Source organism: Mastomys coucha, unplaced genomic scaffold (genome assembly GCF_008632895.1).
Source record: "Mastomys coucha isolate ucsf_1 unplaced genomic scaffold, UCSF_Mcou_1 pScaffold22, whole genome shotgun sequence".
Classification (NCBI taxonomy): Eukaryota; Metazoa; Chordata; class Mammalia; order Rodentia; family Muridae; genus Mastomys; species Mastomys coucha.
This window is the reverse complement of record NW_022196905.1, coordinates 28,611,258-28,627,547: the sequence shown is the minus strand read 5'-3', so window position 1 is coordinate 28,627,547 and position 16,290 is coordinate 28,611,258. Positions and strand designations below refer to the sequence as shown.

Below are 16,290 nucleotides of genomic sequence, written 5' to 3'. Positions count from 1 at the left end.
GGGACAGGGCTCAGGACAGGCTTAACAGATAGGCCTGGTGTGCTCTATGCACCTACTTTATGATGCTTGCAGACAGGAAATTCATGCCTTCTGGTTGTAGGGTACCCTGACTGACCTCTAGAAGGAAGTATTCTCTCAGAAGTCCGAGTGCAGAGGAGGATTTTCTTGTGTCTCGTAGTGAGAAAAAAAAAATAGAGTTCCTAGTTTAGAAGGCATGAAAATGTTCTCACCTGGAATCGGGTAAACAAACTGACAAACGTCATGTAAACAACACCCCCAGCTGCTCAGCCAGCACCCTTTCAGTACTGTATACATCTGGGGCCACGCCTGGGCAGCTGAGGTAGGCAGGGCCAGAGTTCGTACTCCATGGGAAAGGGGGTCTCCCAGGAGCCTGCTCCCCATCGTGGGTCCATATAGACTAATGCTTGCTCACAGCTGGGGCTAAGGTAGGAGCAGTCCCTTAGGTGGAATGGTGGTTTCATGGCAGTCAGGGCTGAGCTGGGGCAGGACTGGGGGCTTTGGTTTAAATGATCCCTGTAAACCTGGGAGCTGTGCATTTATGAAACCAGCGGCACGGGCGGGGGTGACATTGAGGGCTGTGGTTGTAATTTCATGTTCTTGTTTGGGGAGGCCTGGGAAGCTGGGGAACAAAGGTCTGACGCCTCTGCCTTGCAGCTATGTCTCAGCCATGGTGCCAGTGAAGTCCCCCAGGGAGTACTATGTGCAGCAGGAGGTCATCGTGCTGTTCTGTGAGACGGTGGAGAGGTAAGGTCAGGCTGCTCAGGGTGGCATCTTGTCAGGGATGCCCAGGTGGGAAGACAGCAGCCTGCTGCTTCTCTTCATGCCTATTGGTCCGCAGAAGGCAGAGCCCATACTGACTCACACCCCAGGTTCCCTCTGCTCTGGCTCCCAGGGCAGGTGCTCACAGGTCAGTGGAGTCATGAGACAGACAGACAGAAGTGTGTGCCCTAATAGGCAGCTGCTGTCTAGCCCCTCCCCTCCCTGTCCCTTACCTCCCTCACCCTCTGCCTCCCCCACTTCTTTACTTTCTTATCCCCTACTTCCCTACTTGTTGGCTGCTCACCTCAGAGCTTCTGTGGGCCCGTGAGATCTCGGACCTATTCACCACGCACGGGTGGATTGCGACTGCGGCCATGAGGCCTTGTTTGGCAGTTCAAAGTCAGATTCTCCAAATAGTCTGGGGCCAAAATTCACCACAGAGAGTCGACTGTGGTGCTCATTTTGAAACTGATTAAGTCACACCATAAGTTGTTATTTTTAAAAGGCAGACCGTTTGCTGTTTATGCCTTTAGAAGTGTCTCAAATTGCCAGAAAACAAGGTGGCTGAAAGTACATTTTGCTTTGAAGTCCTGATGGCTCAGCACCTGCTTGTGGGGTGTTTGTTGTACTGGAAAAGCCACCTGCTTTTTTTTTTTTTTTTATAGTGGGGGAAGGGAACTAACCTATATTTCATAGGAGATGCTAGATTGGAGAATATTCCTGCCTTATATTTGTGTGTGGCCCTTGAGTTGTCTTGGCTTTCAGGTTAGGCAGAGTACTGGTAATGACAGATAGACATCTGACAGAATGACAGCTATCTTCACACAGATTCCCACACTTCTTGCCCTTCCCTTCCTTATTGGGACAGAGGTGGAACAAGAGGAAAACAGACTGAGCTATGGCCACTTGTTTGGGACTTTCCAAACAAAAGAAAAAAAAAGTCTTCTGTGTGTGACTGAGGTGGCACAGGTCACTCTCCTCACCTGTCCCCTGAGTGTGAATCCTAGAGAGGATTGGGTACGCTGCTCCCCCCTGTACTTGGAGTCTACCCATGGATGGCCTCTCACTCCCCTTTCCCTCTGCCAGAGCCTTGGATTTTGGGTACCTGACCCAGGACATGATTGATGACTATGAACCTGCCCTCATGTTTACCATTCCTCGACTGGCCATTGTGTGGTGAGTGTCTTCTGCTTCCTGAGTACTGGTAGTGGTCCTCACACACTGAAGACTCTGCTGTGGTCAACCCCCAGCAGTCTGCAGTCTGGCTTCCTCTCAGCAGAGAGGAGCCAAGTGTTCAGAGAACTTCCTGCTTCCCCGGTTGGCGAGCGTGGCTTTATTGCAGACTGGTCAGTGAGTCCTGCTGCCTAGTACTGGGCGGGTGAGGTAGACACACACCCAGTGCAGGGTCTCGGGTATACGGTGCCGGGCTGTAGGAAGACAAGGGGCCCTCGTTCCCAAAGAAGAATATGGTTTGAGTGAGTGGTTTCTGGTCCATAGGAAGATGGAACACATTAGTTCAGGTGAACTGTGGTCTAACTTGTACCTGGTCCCCCCAAGGGACCCTTTCCCACTAGCAAGGCAGAACATATGTGGGGAGAATACAGAACAAACTGGTCAGCCTGGAGAGTCTGGTGGGGTTAAAGATGTCAAGATAGAATGTAGGATTTGGGGGTTTACATACCTCAAAGACAATATGCTCAATTGCTTGCTAGGATTTCTGAGTGTCTTGGACCAAGAGCAGAGCCTAACTGTTCGAGCTTGTTCTACCTCTGTGTTCCATCTTTCTGTTGAGTGGGTGTTCATGGGGTTGGCAGGGCTTGGTGATGGCTATCTGGGTATGAAGTCTGGGAGATGGCCTGGCATTCGGGAGTGTAGCTAGGATAAGAGTGGGGATGGAAAGTCCTGTAGGAGAAAGAGAGGGAACAAAGATCAGGCTGGGTCCAAGTCCAGGCCATGCAAAGGTTTCACAGCAGGGCCTCAGGGAATCTAGAGCATAGGCACATAGCAGCCTCCCATGGGAGGTGGTGCTTAGGACAGCCAATGTTCTGGGCCTAAAAAATGGGGGCACTTTCCTCTGTTCCATAGGCAAGCACTGGGGTAGATATTAGGAGAAGCAGAGCGGGGGCTGGCTGGAGTGTAAAGGCCTTCAGGGTTATGTTTGAGCACTGTCTGGTGTTTCTAGAACCTTCTGACAGCTCAGTCCCACTCAGTCCCTTCCTCATGTAGTCCCCCCTTTCCTTACAGGGTCTCTTCCTTCTCTTCAGCATATCCAAAGGGTCACATCACAGCCCAGGGGTGTCAGCAGAATCTGGGGACATCATGTCTTCTGAGCATGTTGAGCTGGAGGACTGCAAGTCCCCAGTAGCCCACATAAAGTGGGTGGAGTGACTGTTTCCTGGTGGCCCCGGGGGCCCGTGCTGGCTCACAGGTGTCTCTGGTTCATTAGGGGGAAATGGTGCAGTGGTTTGTACTTACCTCTCGTCTCCGTCTAAAAAACAAAACAGAAAATTCTTTGGAATGTGCATCTTGTTAGTGCTGACCAGCAAGGGTCTGAGAGTGTTTAAGAATAGGCACTGACCTTTATCTCAGTGGGCAATGCATCTCTGAGAATGGATGCTGTAACTCAGAAAACCCATCTCTCTCTCTCTCTCAGATTTATTTATTGTTATATGTAAGTACACTGTAGCTGTCTTCAGACACCCCAGAAGAGGGCATCAGATCTCATTATGGATGGTTGTGAGCCACCATGTGGTTGCTGGGATTGAACTCAGGACCTCTGGAGCAGTCAGTGCTCTTAAATGCTGAGCCATCTCTCCAGCCCCCCATCTCTCTTTTAACAGACCATTGTAAGTGCTTTGAAGTGCAGTACCCAGCACTTACCTGCAACCTAGGAGAATACACCTAGGATGTGCAAGGGCTGGCTTCCCTGGGAAGCTCTGCAGAACCAGCTGCCATTTTGGACTACGCATTTCCTTCCTCCTCTGACCCCTGTACTCCTGGCTGAGTGCAGGTGGGATTGGGGGACAACTTATTCAGAAGCCCTTGGGAGCACCCTGAAGTTTATCTTAGGCAGCACACTAGTTTTAAAATAAACAGAGGTGTCAGACAGCCCCTGCCTGTGCTGTTTCCAGATTTAACTCTGGAATCTGTTTTCTTTCTTGTTGGTTGGTGGGTTAAGACAGTTTCATATGCCCCAGCTGGCCTTGAACTCATCATGTGGTCAGTGAAGACCCTGAGCTTCTGATCCCTCAGCCTCTACCCAATGAGTACCGGATCACAGGGTTACCCTACCATTGCTCAGTTTTATTCTGAAGTCTGTTTTCCATGTTTATTCCACTTTTTACCAGTGGTTCCACACCCATCTGGGCCTGAACAAATGTGGCTGATGAACAGTGGCCACTCCTCACTGGCCAGTATCTTGGATGCCATACTGCGGCAACTGGATCTGTAGCCTACCCAGAACACTAGTCCTGGAACAGAGTATAAGGCCATTGTGGGTGTGGCTTTATTCTGGGAGGCTCATCCTAGAGGTAGACATGCAGTTCCTTCTCCTCAGGGTGTAAGGAAGGCCTAGAAAGGAGCTGAGAGGATTGAAGTGATCTCCACAAGGTGGAGTATACCCAGGGTATATGGGAAAGGAGAGCAGACAGAGGAACATGGCGCTCAGAGTGCAGGAGCTTTGGCTCATGACAGGGAACATTGCATAGTCAACTGATAGGGTCCTCAGGAGAAGGCCCATAACCTCAGAGCCAAGTGTGGATCTGAGGGACCAAGAGGTGCAGTGTCTGATAGAATCCACCCAGGTGAGCCCCACTGTAGGAGCTTTTCTCACACCCCCACCTTTGATGCTCACCAGATCCACACAACCTACAACCCAGTGCTCTCTCGCTTCTCACACTTTGCACTGTACCAGGAGGAGGCCCTGGAGTATCTTCAGGTCTGCATCAGCCATATCTCCCCAGAAGGCCATATCTCCACATCACAGCAAGTCCTGTAGCTGGCTCCAGCACTTCTGTCCCTAGAGCCATCTGTGTGAGCCTGGCCCTTGGCCCCACGTACTGTTTGTCAGAACAGTGCCACCTCTTAGCCAGGGGGACCAGTGATCCTGGAAATTTTCAAATAAGAGGGGCACTGCACCTGTTCATTTCCTGCCAAGGCCTCACCTCCTGGATAACAGATCTGCCCACACCTGTGGCTGCCACAGTCTGGCCTCTGCCTCAGTGACCCCTTACCTCGTATCCACCTTCTCCCCAGTTCTGCCTTCTGTGTGCTCCTTACCTCCAGGTTCACATAATGATATACTTGCTCTATTTGGTTTTAAACATTCTGTAAGTTCAGCTTCCCACTCTCCAACCCATCCATGAATTTTCAGATCACAGTTTCACCACAGCTAGACTTGGGTACTGGTTGGTGCTAACTTCAGAACACTGTATCACAGACACCTCACACTCCTTACCCTTCATGGTAATGTAGTGCCGCCTACATTCACACATATGCCCGAGTACATGCATGGATGTATTCATTCATTCATTCATTCATTTATTCTCTCTATCTCTTTCTTTTCTCTCTAAAGCCTAGTTTTTGTTTCTGTAGGATTTCTGGTCCTGCAGTTGTATAAATAGGGTTTGTGTTGTGGGTGTATCTCCCCACAGGAAGGCAGGCTCCCTTCCTGCACTTACTGGAGGGTGGGGCATGGTGGGCTTTGGTAGAATTTTGCCACTTTGATCTGCTAAGACTCAATGCATAATTATACAGATTACCGAAGAGTTAGCACTTGTAATAAAAATATTTGAGGGGATGAATATCTAAAAGTAAGGCACTGATGTGATACTGCTGTCACTAAAATATGAGAACACTGGTGTTAAGGAAACATCCTCACTGTGATAAATACAGAATCAGAGCCAAATGCTGTCAGTACAAGACACTGTTAAAAAATGATTTCCTTACTTCCCATGCACTGCTGTCTGCCTGCATGTATGCCTGTGTGAGGGTGTCAGATCCCCTGGAGCTGGAGATACAGCAGGTGTGAGCTGCCATGCAGGTGCTGGGAAGTGAACCCGGGTCCTTTGGAAGAGCAGCCAGTGCTCTTAACTGCTGAGCCATCTCTCCAGACCTTTTTTTTTTTTTTTAAGTTTAAGACAGGGTCTCACATTTCTCAGGCTGACCTGGGATTTGCTATGTATCTGAGAATGACCTAGAACTGCTGGTCTTCCTCTCTCCACCTCCCACATGATGGGATCACAGGCATGCACTGCTGGGGTTAGAGCTAGGGCCTCATGCATGCCAGGCTCATTACTTGCATACCATGCATACCACGTGAGTTACAGCCCCAGCCCTCTGTAAAAATTAACACTTGTGTAAACAAAAGACAAAGAAATAAGTGTTTTTTCCATGGTGATAAACTACACATAAGATAAAACTTAACATTTTAGCCCTTTAAATTTTTTTTATCAGTGGTGTGTATGTATGTAGTGTGTGTGTGTGTGTGTGCACGCATGTGTGTGTGAGTGTGCATGCGTAGGTGTGTGTGTGTGTGTGAGAGTGTGCATGCATACGTGTGTGTGTATGTGAGTGTGCATGGGTGTGTGTGAGTGTGTGTGCGTGCACATGCACGTGTGCGTGTGTGAATGTGTGTGTGCATGCGTGTGCGTGCATGTGCGTGCAAGTGTGCATGCGTGTGTATGTATGTGAGTGTATGTGCATCTGTGTGAGTGTGTGCGTGTATGTGCGTATGAGTGTGCGTGTGTGTGTGTGTGTGAGAGTGTGCATGCGTACATGTGTGTGTGAGAGTGCGTGCGTGCATGTGTGAGTGTGCATGGGTGTGTGTGAGTGTGTGTATGTGTGTGTATGAGTGTATGTGTGTGCGCACATGCACGTGTGCGCGAGTGTGAGTGTATGTGTGCGTGTCCGTGCATGTGTGTGAGTGTGTGCATGTGTGTGTGCGAGTGTGTGTGCGCATGTGTGTGTGTGTGTGTGTGTGTGTGTAGGTCAGTGGGCAGCCTGCAGCATTCAGCTCTCCTTCCATGGTGCGCATTCTGGACATTGAGCTCAGCTCAGATTGTGAGGCTTGCCAGCAAGTGACTTCACCTGCTGAGCCATCTCTCCCCCACTTTAACCCTTTCTGAGTGTTAATACTTTCTGAGTGTCAGATACTGTCCACCTCCATCCTAAAAATCCCTGTCTGGATGGGATGCCACCATCCCACCCCTCCTGGCACTCACTGTTCTTCTTCCAATGGGGATCTGACAATATGAGGACTTTTCTATTAGTAGGAGCACATGGAATTAGCTTATTTTCTCTCAGCACATTAAAATGTGTTAGGATTTCTTTCTTTCTTTTTTTTAAGGATTAATATTCCATTGAATGTAATTAAATGTTATTTGAAACATGAAGTTTTTGAGTGTTTGTTTGTGTTTGTTGTTTGCTTGTTTTTCCAGTGCTGGGAATCTCTCCTGGGCTTAGAGCATGCCAGGCAAGTGCTGTATTACTAAACCATACCCTCAGCCTTAACTACAAGATTTAAAAAACAACACTCAAAAGAATAAAATGGTGGCTGGAGAGATGACCCAGCAGTTAAGAGCACTGACTGCTCTTCCAGAGGACCTGAGTTCAATTCCTAGCAACCACATGGTGGCTCACAACCATCCATAATGAAATCTGATGCCCTCTTCTGGTGTGTCTGAAGACAGCTACAGTGTACTCACAAACATAAAAATAATTTTTTTTTTTTTTAAAGAATAGGCCAGGTTGTGGTGGCGCATGCCTTTAATCCCAGCACTTGGGAGGCAGAGGCAGGTGAATTTCTGAGTTTGAGGCCAGCCTGGTCTACAAAGTGAGTTCCAGGACAGCCAGGGCTACACAGAGAAACCCTATCTCAAAAAACAAACAAACAAGCCGGGTGTGGTGGCGCACGCCTTTAATCCCAGCACTTGGGAGGCAGAGACAGGTGGGTTTCTGAGTTCGAGGCCAGCCTGGTCTACAGAGTGAGCTCCAGGACAGCCAGGGCTATACAGAGAAACTCTGTCTCAAAAAAAAAAACCAAAACCAACCAACCAAACAAACAAACAAAAACAAAACAAACAAATGAATAAAATGACTAGGAATAAATTTAACCAAGGAGGTCAAAGACATAGCTACTAAGGACTGCAGACCATTTATGGGGAAAAAAACATAGAGAAAAAAACCTCTACTATGATAGAAAGACAGCCCATAGCCTATGTCCATGGACCCGGAGGCTCTCCGAGCTCTCCAAAGTGACCTTCAGATTCACAATCCCTGCAAACCGCCCCCCCCTTGCCCTTTTATGGAAGAAATAGAAAAGCCATCCTGTAGATTCTTATATGGAGTCTCCATGGGCCCTACAGAGCACAAAACAACTTCAAAAAAGAAGCACAAAGAAAAAAGAAAAGATTTACATAGTCTGTTTCAAAACTTACTGCAAATAAAAATGGCGGCCCTGCCCACTTAGGAAGGTCTGGCTGCCAGTGTAGTGGAGTTAAGAGATCAGAAACCCTTCCATCTGCCCAGATGATTCCGGGCCACCATGCCAGGTAAGGAGGAAGGGATGCTGTCTTCAGCGAATGCTGTTAGGACGGGGCTGCCACATCTCCAATTACCATGGATTCGTGTGTCAGCATGGCCACTGTACCCAGATAGTTAGCATGCATGCCAGTCTGGACGTTGTAATGCATTTTAAAGATGAGTTACCATTGAAATGAGTAGTTTTGGGTTCAGCAGATTGCCCTCTTTAGTGCAGTGGACCTCACATAATCAGTTGAAATCCAAGGAGAAAACAGGCCAAGGTCCCCTAAGTGAGAAGGGATTCTGCCTGTGACTGTAATGACCACCCTTACCACGTCTCCAGCCTGCTTGTCACCTACCCCATGCAGTTGGAACTTACCCTGCTCTCTAGTCTTGTAAGCCAGTTCTCTCTCTCTCCCTCTGTCTCTCTCAGTCTCTTTGTTTCTCTGTGTCTCTCCTCTCTCTGTCTCTGTCTCCCTCTGTCTCTTTGTTTCTCTCTCTCCCCCCCCCTCTGTCTCTTTGTTTTTCTCTTTCTCTCTGCCTCTCTCTGTCTCTTTGTTTCTCTTTGTCTCTCCTCTCTCTGTCTGTGTCTGTCTGTCTGTCTGTCTGTCTCTGTCTTTCTCTCATACACACACACACACACACACACACACACACACAGCCTCCCTGTCTTTCCCCTTTCTCTGTTTGACCTCATGTTTCCAGGGTACAGTCCCCACCACAGCCTGCTTCTATTCAGTGTGAGCTCACCACTCAGCAGGACCCCAGAGCCCAGAGGCTGCACAGTGCGTTTCTATTGTGACTTTTGATTCTTGTTTTGCACACAGAACCTTTCAAGGGGAAAAGAGTGCCTTTGATTCTGCTTGTCACTTTTTCTTACCAAACTGGGTATGTTAAAGAAGACTGTTACAAATGGACAGGGACTCTGTGGAATGGTGATAACTGGGACTCTCCTGGCAAGGAGACCATGTCACAGTGGTGGAAACAAATAGGGTCTCCAAACAGAAAGCCCAGTAGCCCTAAACTGTGCTCAGATGAGGGAGTAGAGGCACTGGTGAATTATATTCTGTGGGCTCCTGAGAGAGAGCTGAGCTGAGGCTTGGTGCTCTCAGAGCTGGGCAGTAGACCTTGGAGCTCCCAGAGGGTGAAGGTGGCTGTCAAGGGGATGAATTGATAGAATCAGGGCTGCCCAGAAGTGACACCTGAGTGGAGCTGGCCTTCAGCAGGTATTGAGCTGGGTGCTGGATGCTAAGTGCTGGGCTGGGACAATGAGGAAAGCTCCAGCCCGCGTGTGGAGGGACCATCCAGGGAAGGATCAGTCCTGCCTGTGGGTAGACAAGATGCTGTTTCCTGCCCTGAAGGGTGATGAGAGACTCATGTGGGTCTCTAGCTCATGCTTGGGTTTCGACATGACAATTTTAGGCTTGATTCCTACAAGCCTCTCCGGATCTAGTCTTTCAGTTTCAGTGAGATAGATGTTAGTAACGAACCTTGATCTCATCTCTCTGTAGCCCTGAGGTGAACAGATACACTCCACGGTTGTTAGATCCCTGCTGTGAACCAAGCTAATAAACTTGATGGTAAAGTCTGGACAGTAATTGTAGTCACCTTTTCCTTGACTTGTTAAAACTTTACTCATAGGTGAGGGGTGAAGCCATGACTTTGCTAAGTGCGGGTGCCCCAGCTGGCTGTCAGTCTTCTTGTAGATGCTGAAGCTGAAATCACAGAGCTCACTCAGAGGCCTACAGAGCCTAACCACACTGGCTTGTGTGTCTTGAATACAGTGGCCTTGTGGTCTATGCAGATGGACCCCTGAACTTGGACCGAAAGGTGGAGGACATGTCTGAGCTGTTCCGGCCCTTCCACACGTTGCTGCGGAAAATAAGGTGAGGGCTGGAGACAGTTGCTGAAGTCACATGCCCAGCCTACTCTGAGTCATGAGGGCTGGTAGGCGGGTACTAATGTCAAATGTTCAGCTCCCCACCCGGAGTCACCATAGCTGGCCACATCCTCCTGTGTGATACCTGTGCTCACAGTGGCTCAGGCTAGCCTTTGTCTGCTCTGCCTGGGTCTCAGAGTGATTGGCAGCTCTTGAGTGCCAAGCTCTAGGGAATTGTAAACTTCCTACCATGGGTGTACCACCCAGTTCGGTGTTTGCTCACAGTTCATAAAAGCTCTGAAGTTCCCTTCAGGAAACTCATATGTCAGTCCTGGTTAGCTAGGCTCCTGAGGATGTGTTGGAGCCCTTCTGCTATGCCACACCCTTCTCTTAGTGGACAGAGCACTGCCCAGTGGCTCTGTGGGATGGGTCTTCATACCCTAGGGATGTCCTCATGATGGGCTGGGAACAACATTGAGGCCATGACCACCCATCTTCTGGGTGCCTTACTGGTGTTTTCTCCTTTGGCTCTACATGTGGGTCCTGGGTGTCCAGAGCCTCCTTGGAACCTTTCAGCACAAGGTGGCCTCAGGTATAGTCAGTGAGGCCAGAGTTCCTTTGTAGACTCATGGAACATAGATCTATGCAAAACAGATTTAAGAAGAGACTCCTATGGTCTTTTCCTGGGAATCTCTTCGACTCAGCAGCCTGGGAGCTCAGTCTATTTCACAGTTCAGGTTATCTATCCTGTAGATGGCTCTTGGCTGTTTTCCCCCTCATTCTGGGTGGAATGCAGATCCAAGACCTGAGGACTTGCCCTTCCTGATTCCAAGACAAGGGATAACAATGAATGAGGAGAGATCACTGAGGCCAAGAAGGTAAGCACAGCCTGGCCTTAGCTGAGGGGGTTCTTATAGGAAGGATAGAGCGGGTGCTGGGGTAATAAGAGGATGTTCCGTGGGCTCAGGAGAGAGCTAGGCCCAGAGATCCTTAGCCCTTCTTCCCAGAAAACATCTAAAAACTCAAGGCAAATATTTCCTTGCCCAAGGTTCAGGCTGGACCTCATCACCATTGGGGACAGCCAGGCAGCACAGCTGCTGGGTTCAGATGTAGGAGGAGTCCTAAAAACCCTTAGGAGCCAGGGAGGTTTTTCACAGTCCTGCAGACTCTCAGGAGACAGATGTATGCCTTAAGCTCACTGCTAGTTACCCTGGAGATTTTTGCCTAATGTTGGCAGTTCATGGGATGGTGGGTTGGAAAACTGGAGGCTGAGTTGGAGCTCAGAGGGCAGAGCACAATGTCTGAGGACTCTGGTGTATGGGAAGATGGAAGCTCACTAGCTCAGAGCAGCAGTAGGCCTGTTGGATGTCTGGGCTCTTGTGACAATGGATCCTACTACCACTAGCCAAAGACTGGAATCCCCTTAGCATAAGACAGCATCACTTGCCACTGTTAGAATGTTTTCTGATGTCTGTCATGCAGTTTAAACCTGTTGAAAAATGTGAATCAACAAGAAAATGATTTGTGGTCAAGAGAAAAACATGTGACTCATAAGGTAGACTTAACATACAAGGACATGAGCACAGTTATCAGTATTGTACTGCGGAAGATACAATAAAGAGGGGATTAGAGAAGAGGAAGGAGAGTTTACCAATTTTAAATCAATTAAAACTATCCTAGCTGGGCAGTGGTGGTGCACGCCTTTAATCCCAGCACTTGGAAGGCAGAGGCAGGCAGATCTCTGTGAGTTCCAGGCTAGCCTGAGCTACAGAGCTAATTCCAGGACAGCCAAATCCACACAAAGAAACCATGTCTTGAAAAAAATCCAAAATAATAATTATTAATAAGTAATAGCTATTATTATTTTTGAGAGCTAAATGTTCACTGTCTGAAAATAAAAAAGTAGTGTATAGATCTGAAAGCAGGCCAGACCCAGCAGAACATAGAAGTAACTAACCTGAGGCTAGACCAAAAAGGAAGGACCAACTGAAGCACAAAGTCAAAAAGGAGTGAGGAAGCAAGTAGGCATAAGTAAGCATCAGTAGGAGAGGCATGTGCAGCACTCTCAGATGTCTGACACATCTCACTGGGATCCCAGAAAGGGAAGAGGGAGAATGAGTAGAAGCAGCGTTCAAAGGAAAATGCCTAGGGCTTTCCAAAAACGGATGAGAAATCTATTCATATATTCAGGAGACTCAAATCACATGCAAAATGAGCACAGAACATTCCTGTACATGTCATAATAAAACAAAGGCTCTTAAAAACAGTGAGGAGGAAAACAGCATATTACTTTAAAGTAGCATAAAATAGACTCCCCTTTTACACACAGATAGACACACACACACACACACACATACACACACAAGACAAAAATCTGAGCATGGTGGCACATACCTGTAATTCCAGTGTTTGTGTTCAAGTCTAGCCAGTGCAAAAATAAAGAAGAAAGAAAATGAAAGCAAGCAAGAAAAATAGTGAACAGGAGACATCAGTACAGATTTTACAGACAAAGCAATTTTAAGAGCATACTATGAACAATTTTATGTTGATAAACTTGATAATTTGAATAACAAATTTTATAAAAAGTAATCAAAGCTGACAGAGAAGCAAAATTTTGTAATCCAGTATGTATTAAGATAACTTAATCCATGATTTATGTCTTCCCACAAATAAAATATCAACAGAATAGATCATATGGATCAAGATACAGTTCTCCAGCTTATGACAATGAGGCCTTGCAGAAGAGTGCGACATTTTTTTCTCTAGTAAATGGGATGAGTTAATAGGTATCCATATGAGAAAACAGTCTCGTTTATGGATGTCTCTTGCTGTCTGGATCACTACTGCAGTTACATACAAAATTGATTCCAAGCCAGGCGGTAGTGGCGCATGCCTCTGATCCCAGCACTTGGGAGGCAGAGGCAGGTGGATTTCTGAGTTCAAGGCCAGCCTGGTCTACAGAATGAGTTCCAGGACAGCCAGGGCCACACAGAGAAACCCTGTCTCAAACAAACAAACAAACAAAAACAAAATTGATTCCAGATAGAGTAGAGGTATAAATGTGAAAAGAGAAACTACTGAGCTTTTGGAGGAAAGAATCAGGATCATCATTGTAACAGTGAGGTGGCAGCTGTTCCTTAAACAGGACACAGAAGGGCCAGCTGTAAAAACAGCGTGGTTGGAGGCACAGTGCAGCAATGAGCACTTACCTAGCATGGGTGAGTTCCTGGGTTCAGTTTTCAGCACTGAAAAGGACATGTTAGGCTTTATTAAAAATTTCACATCAGTAGACACCTGCAAGAGAATGAAATGTGGGCTGAAGAACTGGAGAATAAACCTATCAAGTACTTAACTCTCAAACACATAAAGAAAATCAACAAAAAGAAAAACCACTGTAAGTTTTGAGCAAGATGTGTAAGGACTGATTGATGAGTGCAAGCTGTTGCTCGGCTTCATTCCACGATGCTGAGTGAGGTTCCATTGCGTGTGCACCAGGGGGACGTGTTTGCACAGCTCAGGAGAGAGCTGACTGCCAAGGTCACAGACTCAGCGTGCAAGCTGTTTACTGACTGTGTTGTTGGTCTTCGTTGTCAACTTGATGGGATTTAGAGTCATCTAAGATACACATTGCTGAGTTCATCTTTCACAGAATTTCTAGAGGAGACCTACCCCAAATGTGAGTAGCACCATCCAGCAGGGGTGGGGAATCTCAGACTGAGTAAAAAGGAAAAGAAGAGAAAGCCAACATCACTGTCTCTGGTCTGTCCTGACTGTACATGCATTTTGAGCATCTAACTCGCATCTCAGCTGCCGTGCTTCCCTCGCCATAATGAACTGTATCCCCCCAAACCACAAGTTAAAATAAACCCACCTGTCCCTTCCCCACATCAGGCTTTTTCGTCATAGCATTGAGAAAAGTAGCTCATACACCAACTCTATGAGTAGTCTCTTCCTGTGTGGTGGAAATGTCACATGATATCCTACAGGAGAGGCATGCGGCAATGCCAGGCTGCGGCAGCCAGATCTCATCAGTAGACATATCAATAAGTGAGCTGTGGTGTGTTTTACAGAACAGAGGACAGTAGCCTTGAGAGTGAGTGATCTATGACAGTGAGCCTTGCTGCGATCTACAACAGTGAGTGTACCAGTTAGGTTTTTTATCAACTTGATGCGAGCCATCTGGGAAGAGGGAACTTCAGTAGAGAAAAATGTTTCTATCACATTGGCCTCTAGGCAAATCTGTGTGGGCATTTTTTTTTTTTTTGATTGATGATTGACATGGGAAGGCTCTGCCCACTTTGGGTGGGGCCACCCCTGGGCAGGTGATCCTGGGTTGTATAAGAAAGCAGGCTGAGGATGTGAGGGCGATCTGGCTGTGTCATCTGTCACCCCATTGATTGTTGATTCGGCTGATCTGGCTGGCTAGGCGGGTGTCCCCTTCCTCCCTCACCGCTCCATGTGTGTCCCTCCCGAAGCTGTGCACTCGGTCGAAGAGGACGACCTTCCCCGAATAGAGGAGGACCGGTCTTTGGTCAAGGCTATACGAGTAGCTGCGCTCCCCTGCTAGAACCTCCAAACAAGCTCTCAAGAAAGCAGGCTGAGTAAGCCATGAGGTGTTTCTCCATAGTCTCTGCTTCAGTTTCTGCCTCCAAGAACCCTCAATGACAGACTGTAACATGGGAGTATAAGGCACATAAACCCTACCCTCCTAGGTTGCTTTCGGTCAAGGTGTCTTATCCCAGCGACAGAGAGCACACTGATGCATTGAGCTTACCAGATACAATGATAATAGCGACAGAATGCCCACTTAAGTGTGGATTTCAAGTAAATAACAAATATTTTTATGTCAGTATATTCTAGACACCCACCTACATATTTATACTGTGTCAGTGGACAGTGCCTGCCACAAGAGCCTGTGGGCTGCAGATTGTCATTTCTCTAGATAATGAAGACAGATAAAAGTGTATCTGCTTGTGAAGTTGAGAGGGCAGCACTAGGGAGACTGGAAGCATGGGAGTGTGCCGGGGCTCCTGGTTCATTATTTTGGGGTGTGGATACTGTCTGTGAGTGTGTTTGGATTAGGAAACTCAAGAAGCCTCAAAGTTTTTTTTTTTTCTGGGTTTTTTGAGACAGGGTTTCTCTGTGTAGCCCTGGCTGTCCTGGCACTCACTTTGTAGACCAGGCTGGCCTCGAACTCAGAAATCCACCTGCCTCTGCCTCCCAAGTGCTAGGATTAAAGGCATGTGCCACCACTACCCGGCACACAGTTCCTTTCTTGATATAATATTTTAATGTATTCTTTGAGAATTTCATACTTGTATACAATGTATTCTGATTGCACACACCCCACCTTCCCTTAAGCCTTCCCCCGGGAGGCCCCCTAACACATCCATCCTTCTTTAACTTTGATTGGTTTTTGTTTCTTTTTCTTTTTAATTTATTTATTATATGTAAATACCCTGTAGCTGTCTTCAGACACCTCAAAAGAGGGTGTCTGATCTCATTACAGATGGTTGTGAGCCACCATGTGGTTGGTAGGATTTGAACTCAGGACCTTCGGAAGAGCAGTCAGTGTTCTTAACGGCTGAGCCATCTCTCCAGCCCAATAATTTAGTTCTTTTAAAAAGGTAAAAGTTCCTAGGTAAATAAACTTGTGTCTTGATTTTATTCTTTAAAGTAGAGGTTCTCTGCCTGTTGGTTGCTACCCCTTTGGGGGTTGCATATCAGGTGTCCTGCACATCAAATATTTACATTAGGATTCCCAACAGTAGTGAAGTTACGGTTATGAAGTAGCAATGAAATGACTTCATGATTGGGGGCCACCACAACCCCAGGAACTATATTAAAGGGTTGCAGCATTGGGAAGGCTGAGAAGCACTGCTTTGAGGTTTTCAATGGGGCTGAAGAGATTTATCCTCTAGTAAAGAGCACTCGCTGCTCTTCCTGAGGACCAGGGTTTGATTCTCAGGCCCTACATGGCAGCTCCCAACCCTCTGTAACTCCAGTTCCAAGGCATCTGATGCCCTCTTTTGGCTTCCATGGGTACCAGGCAAACATGTTAAACAGATGTACATACAGGTAAAACACCCCTACACACAAAATAAAAATAA

The 16,290-nt window shown here is 47.4% G+C and overlaps 1 protein-coding gene across 2 annotated transcripts in view; it reads left to right on the top strand.

The window, feature by feature from the left end:
• The window catches only part of Zfyve28 (zinc finger FYVE-type containing 28), a 91,849-nt gene that overhangs the window by 52,221 nt on the left and 23,338 nt on the right, over positions 1 to 16,290 (top strand). The window contains exons 5-7 of one of the 2 annotated variants that reach the window (XM_031341041.1): positions 676 to 765; positions 1,867 to 1,956; positions 10,086 to 10,187. In XM_031341041.1, the coding sequence (XP_031196901.1) occupies positions 676 to 765; positions 1,867 to 1,956; positions 10,086 to 10,187 (282 nt within the window). The remainder of the gene's footprint in view (positions 1 to 675; positions 766 to 1,866; positions 1,957 to 10,085; positions 10,188 to 16,290) is intronic. The other variant, XM_031341042.1, reaches the window with a different exon arrangement.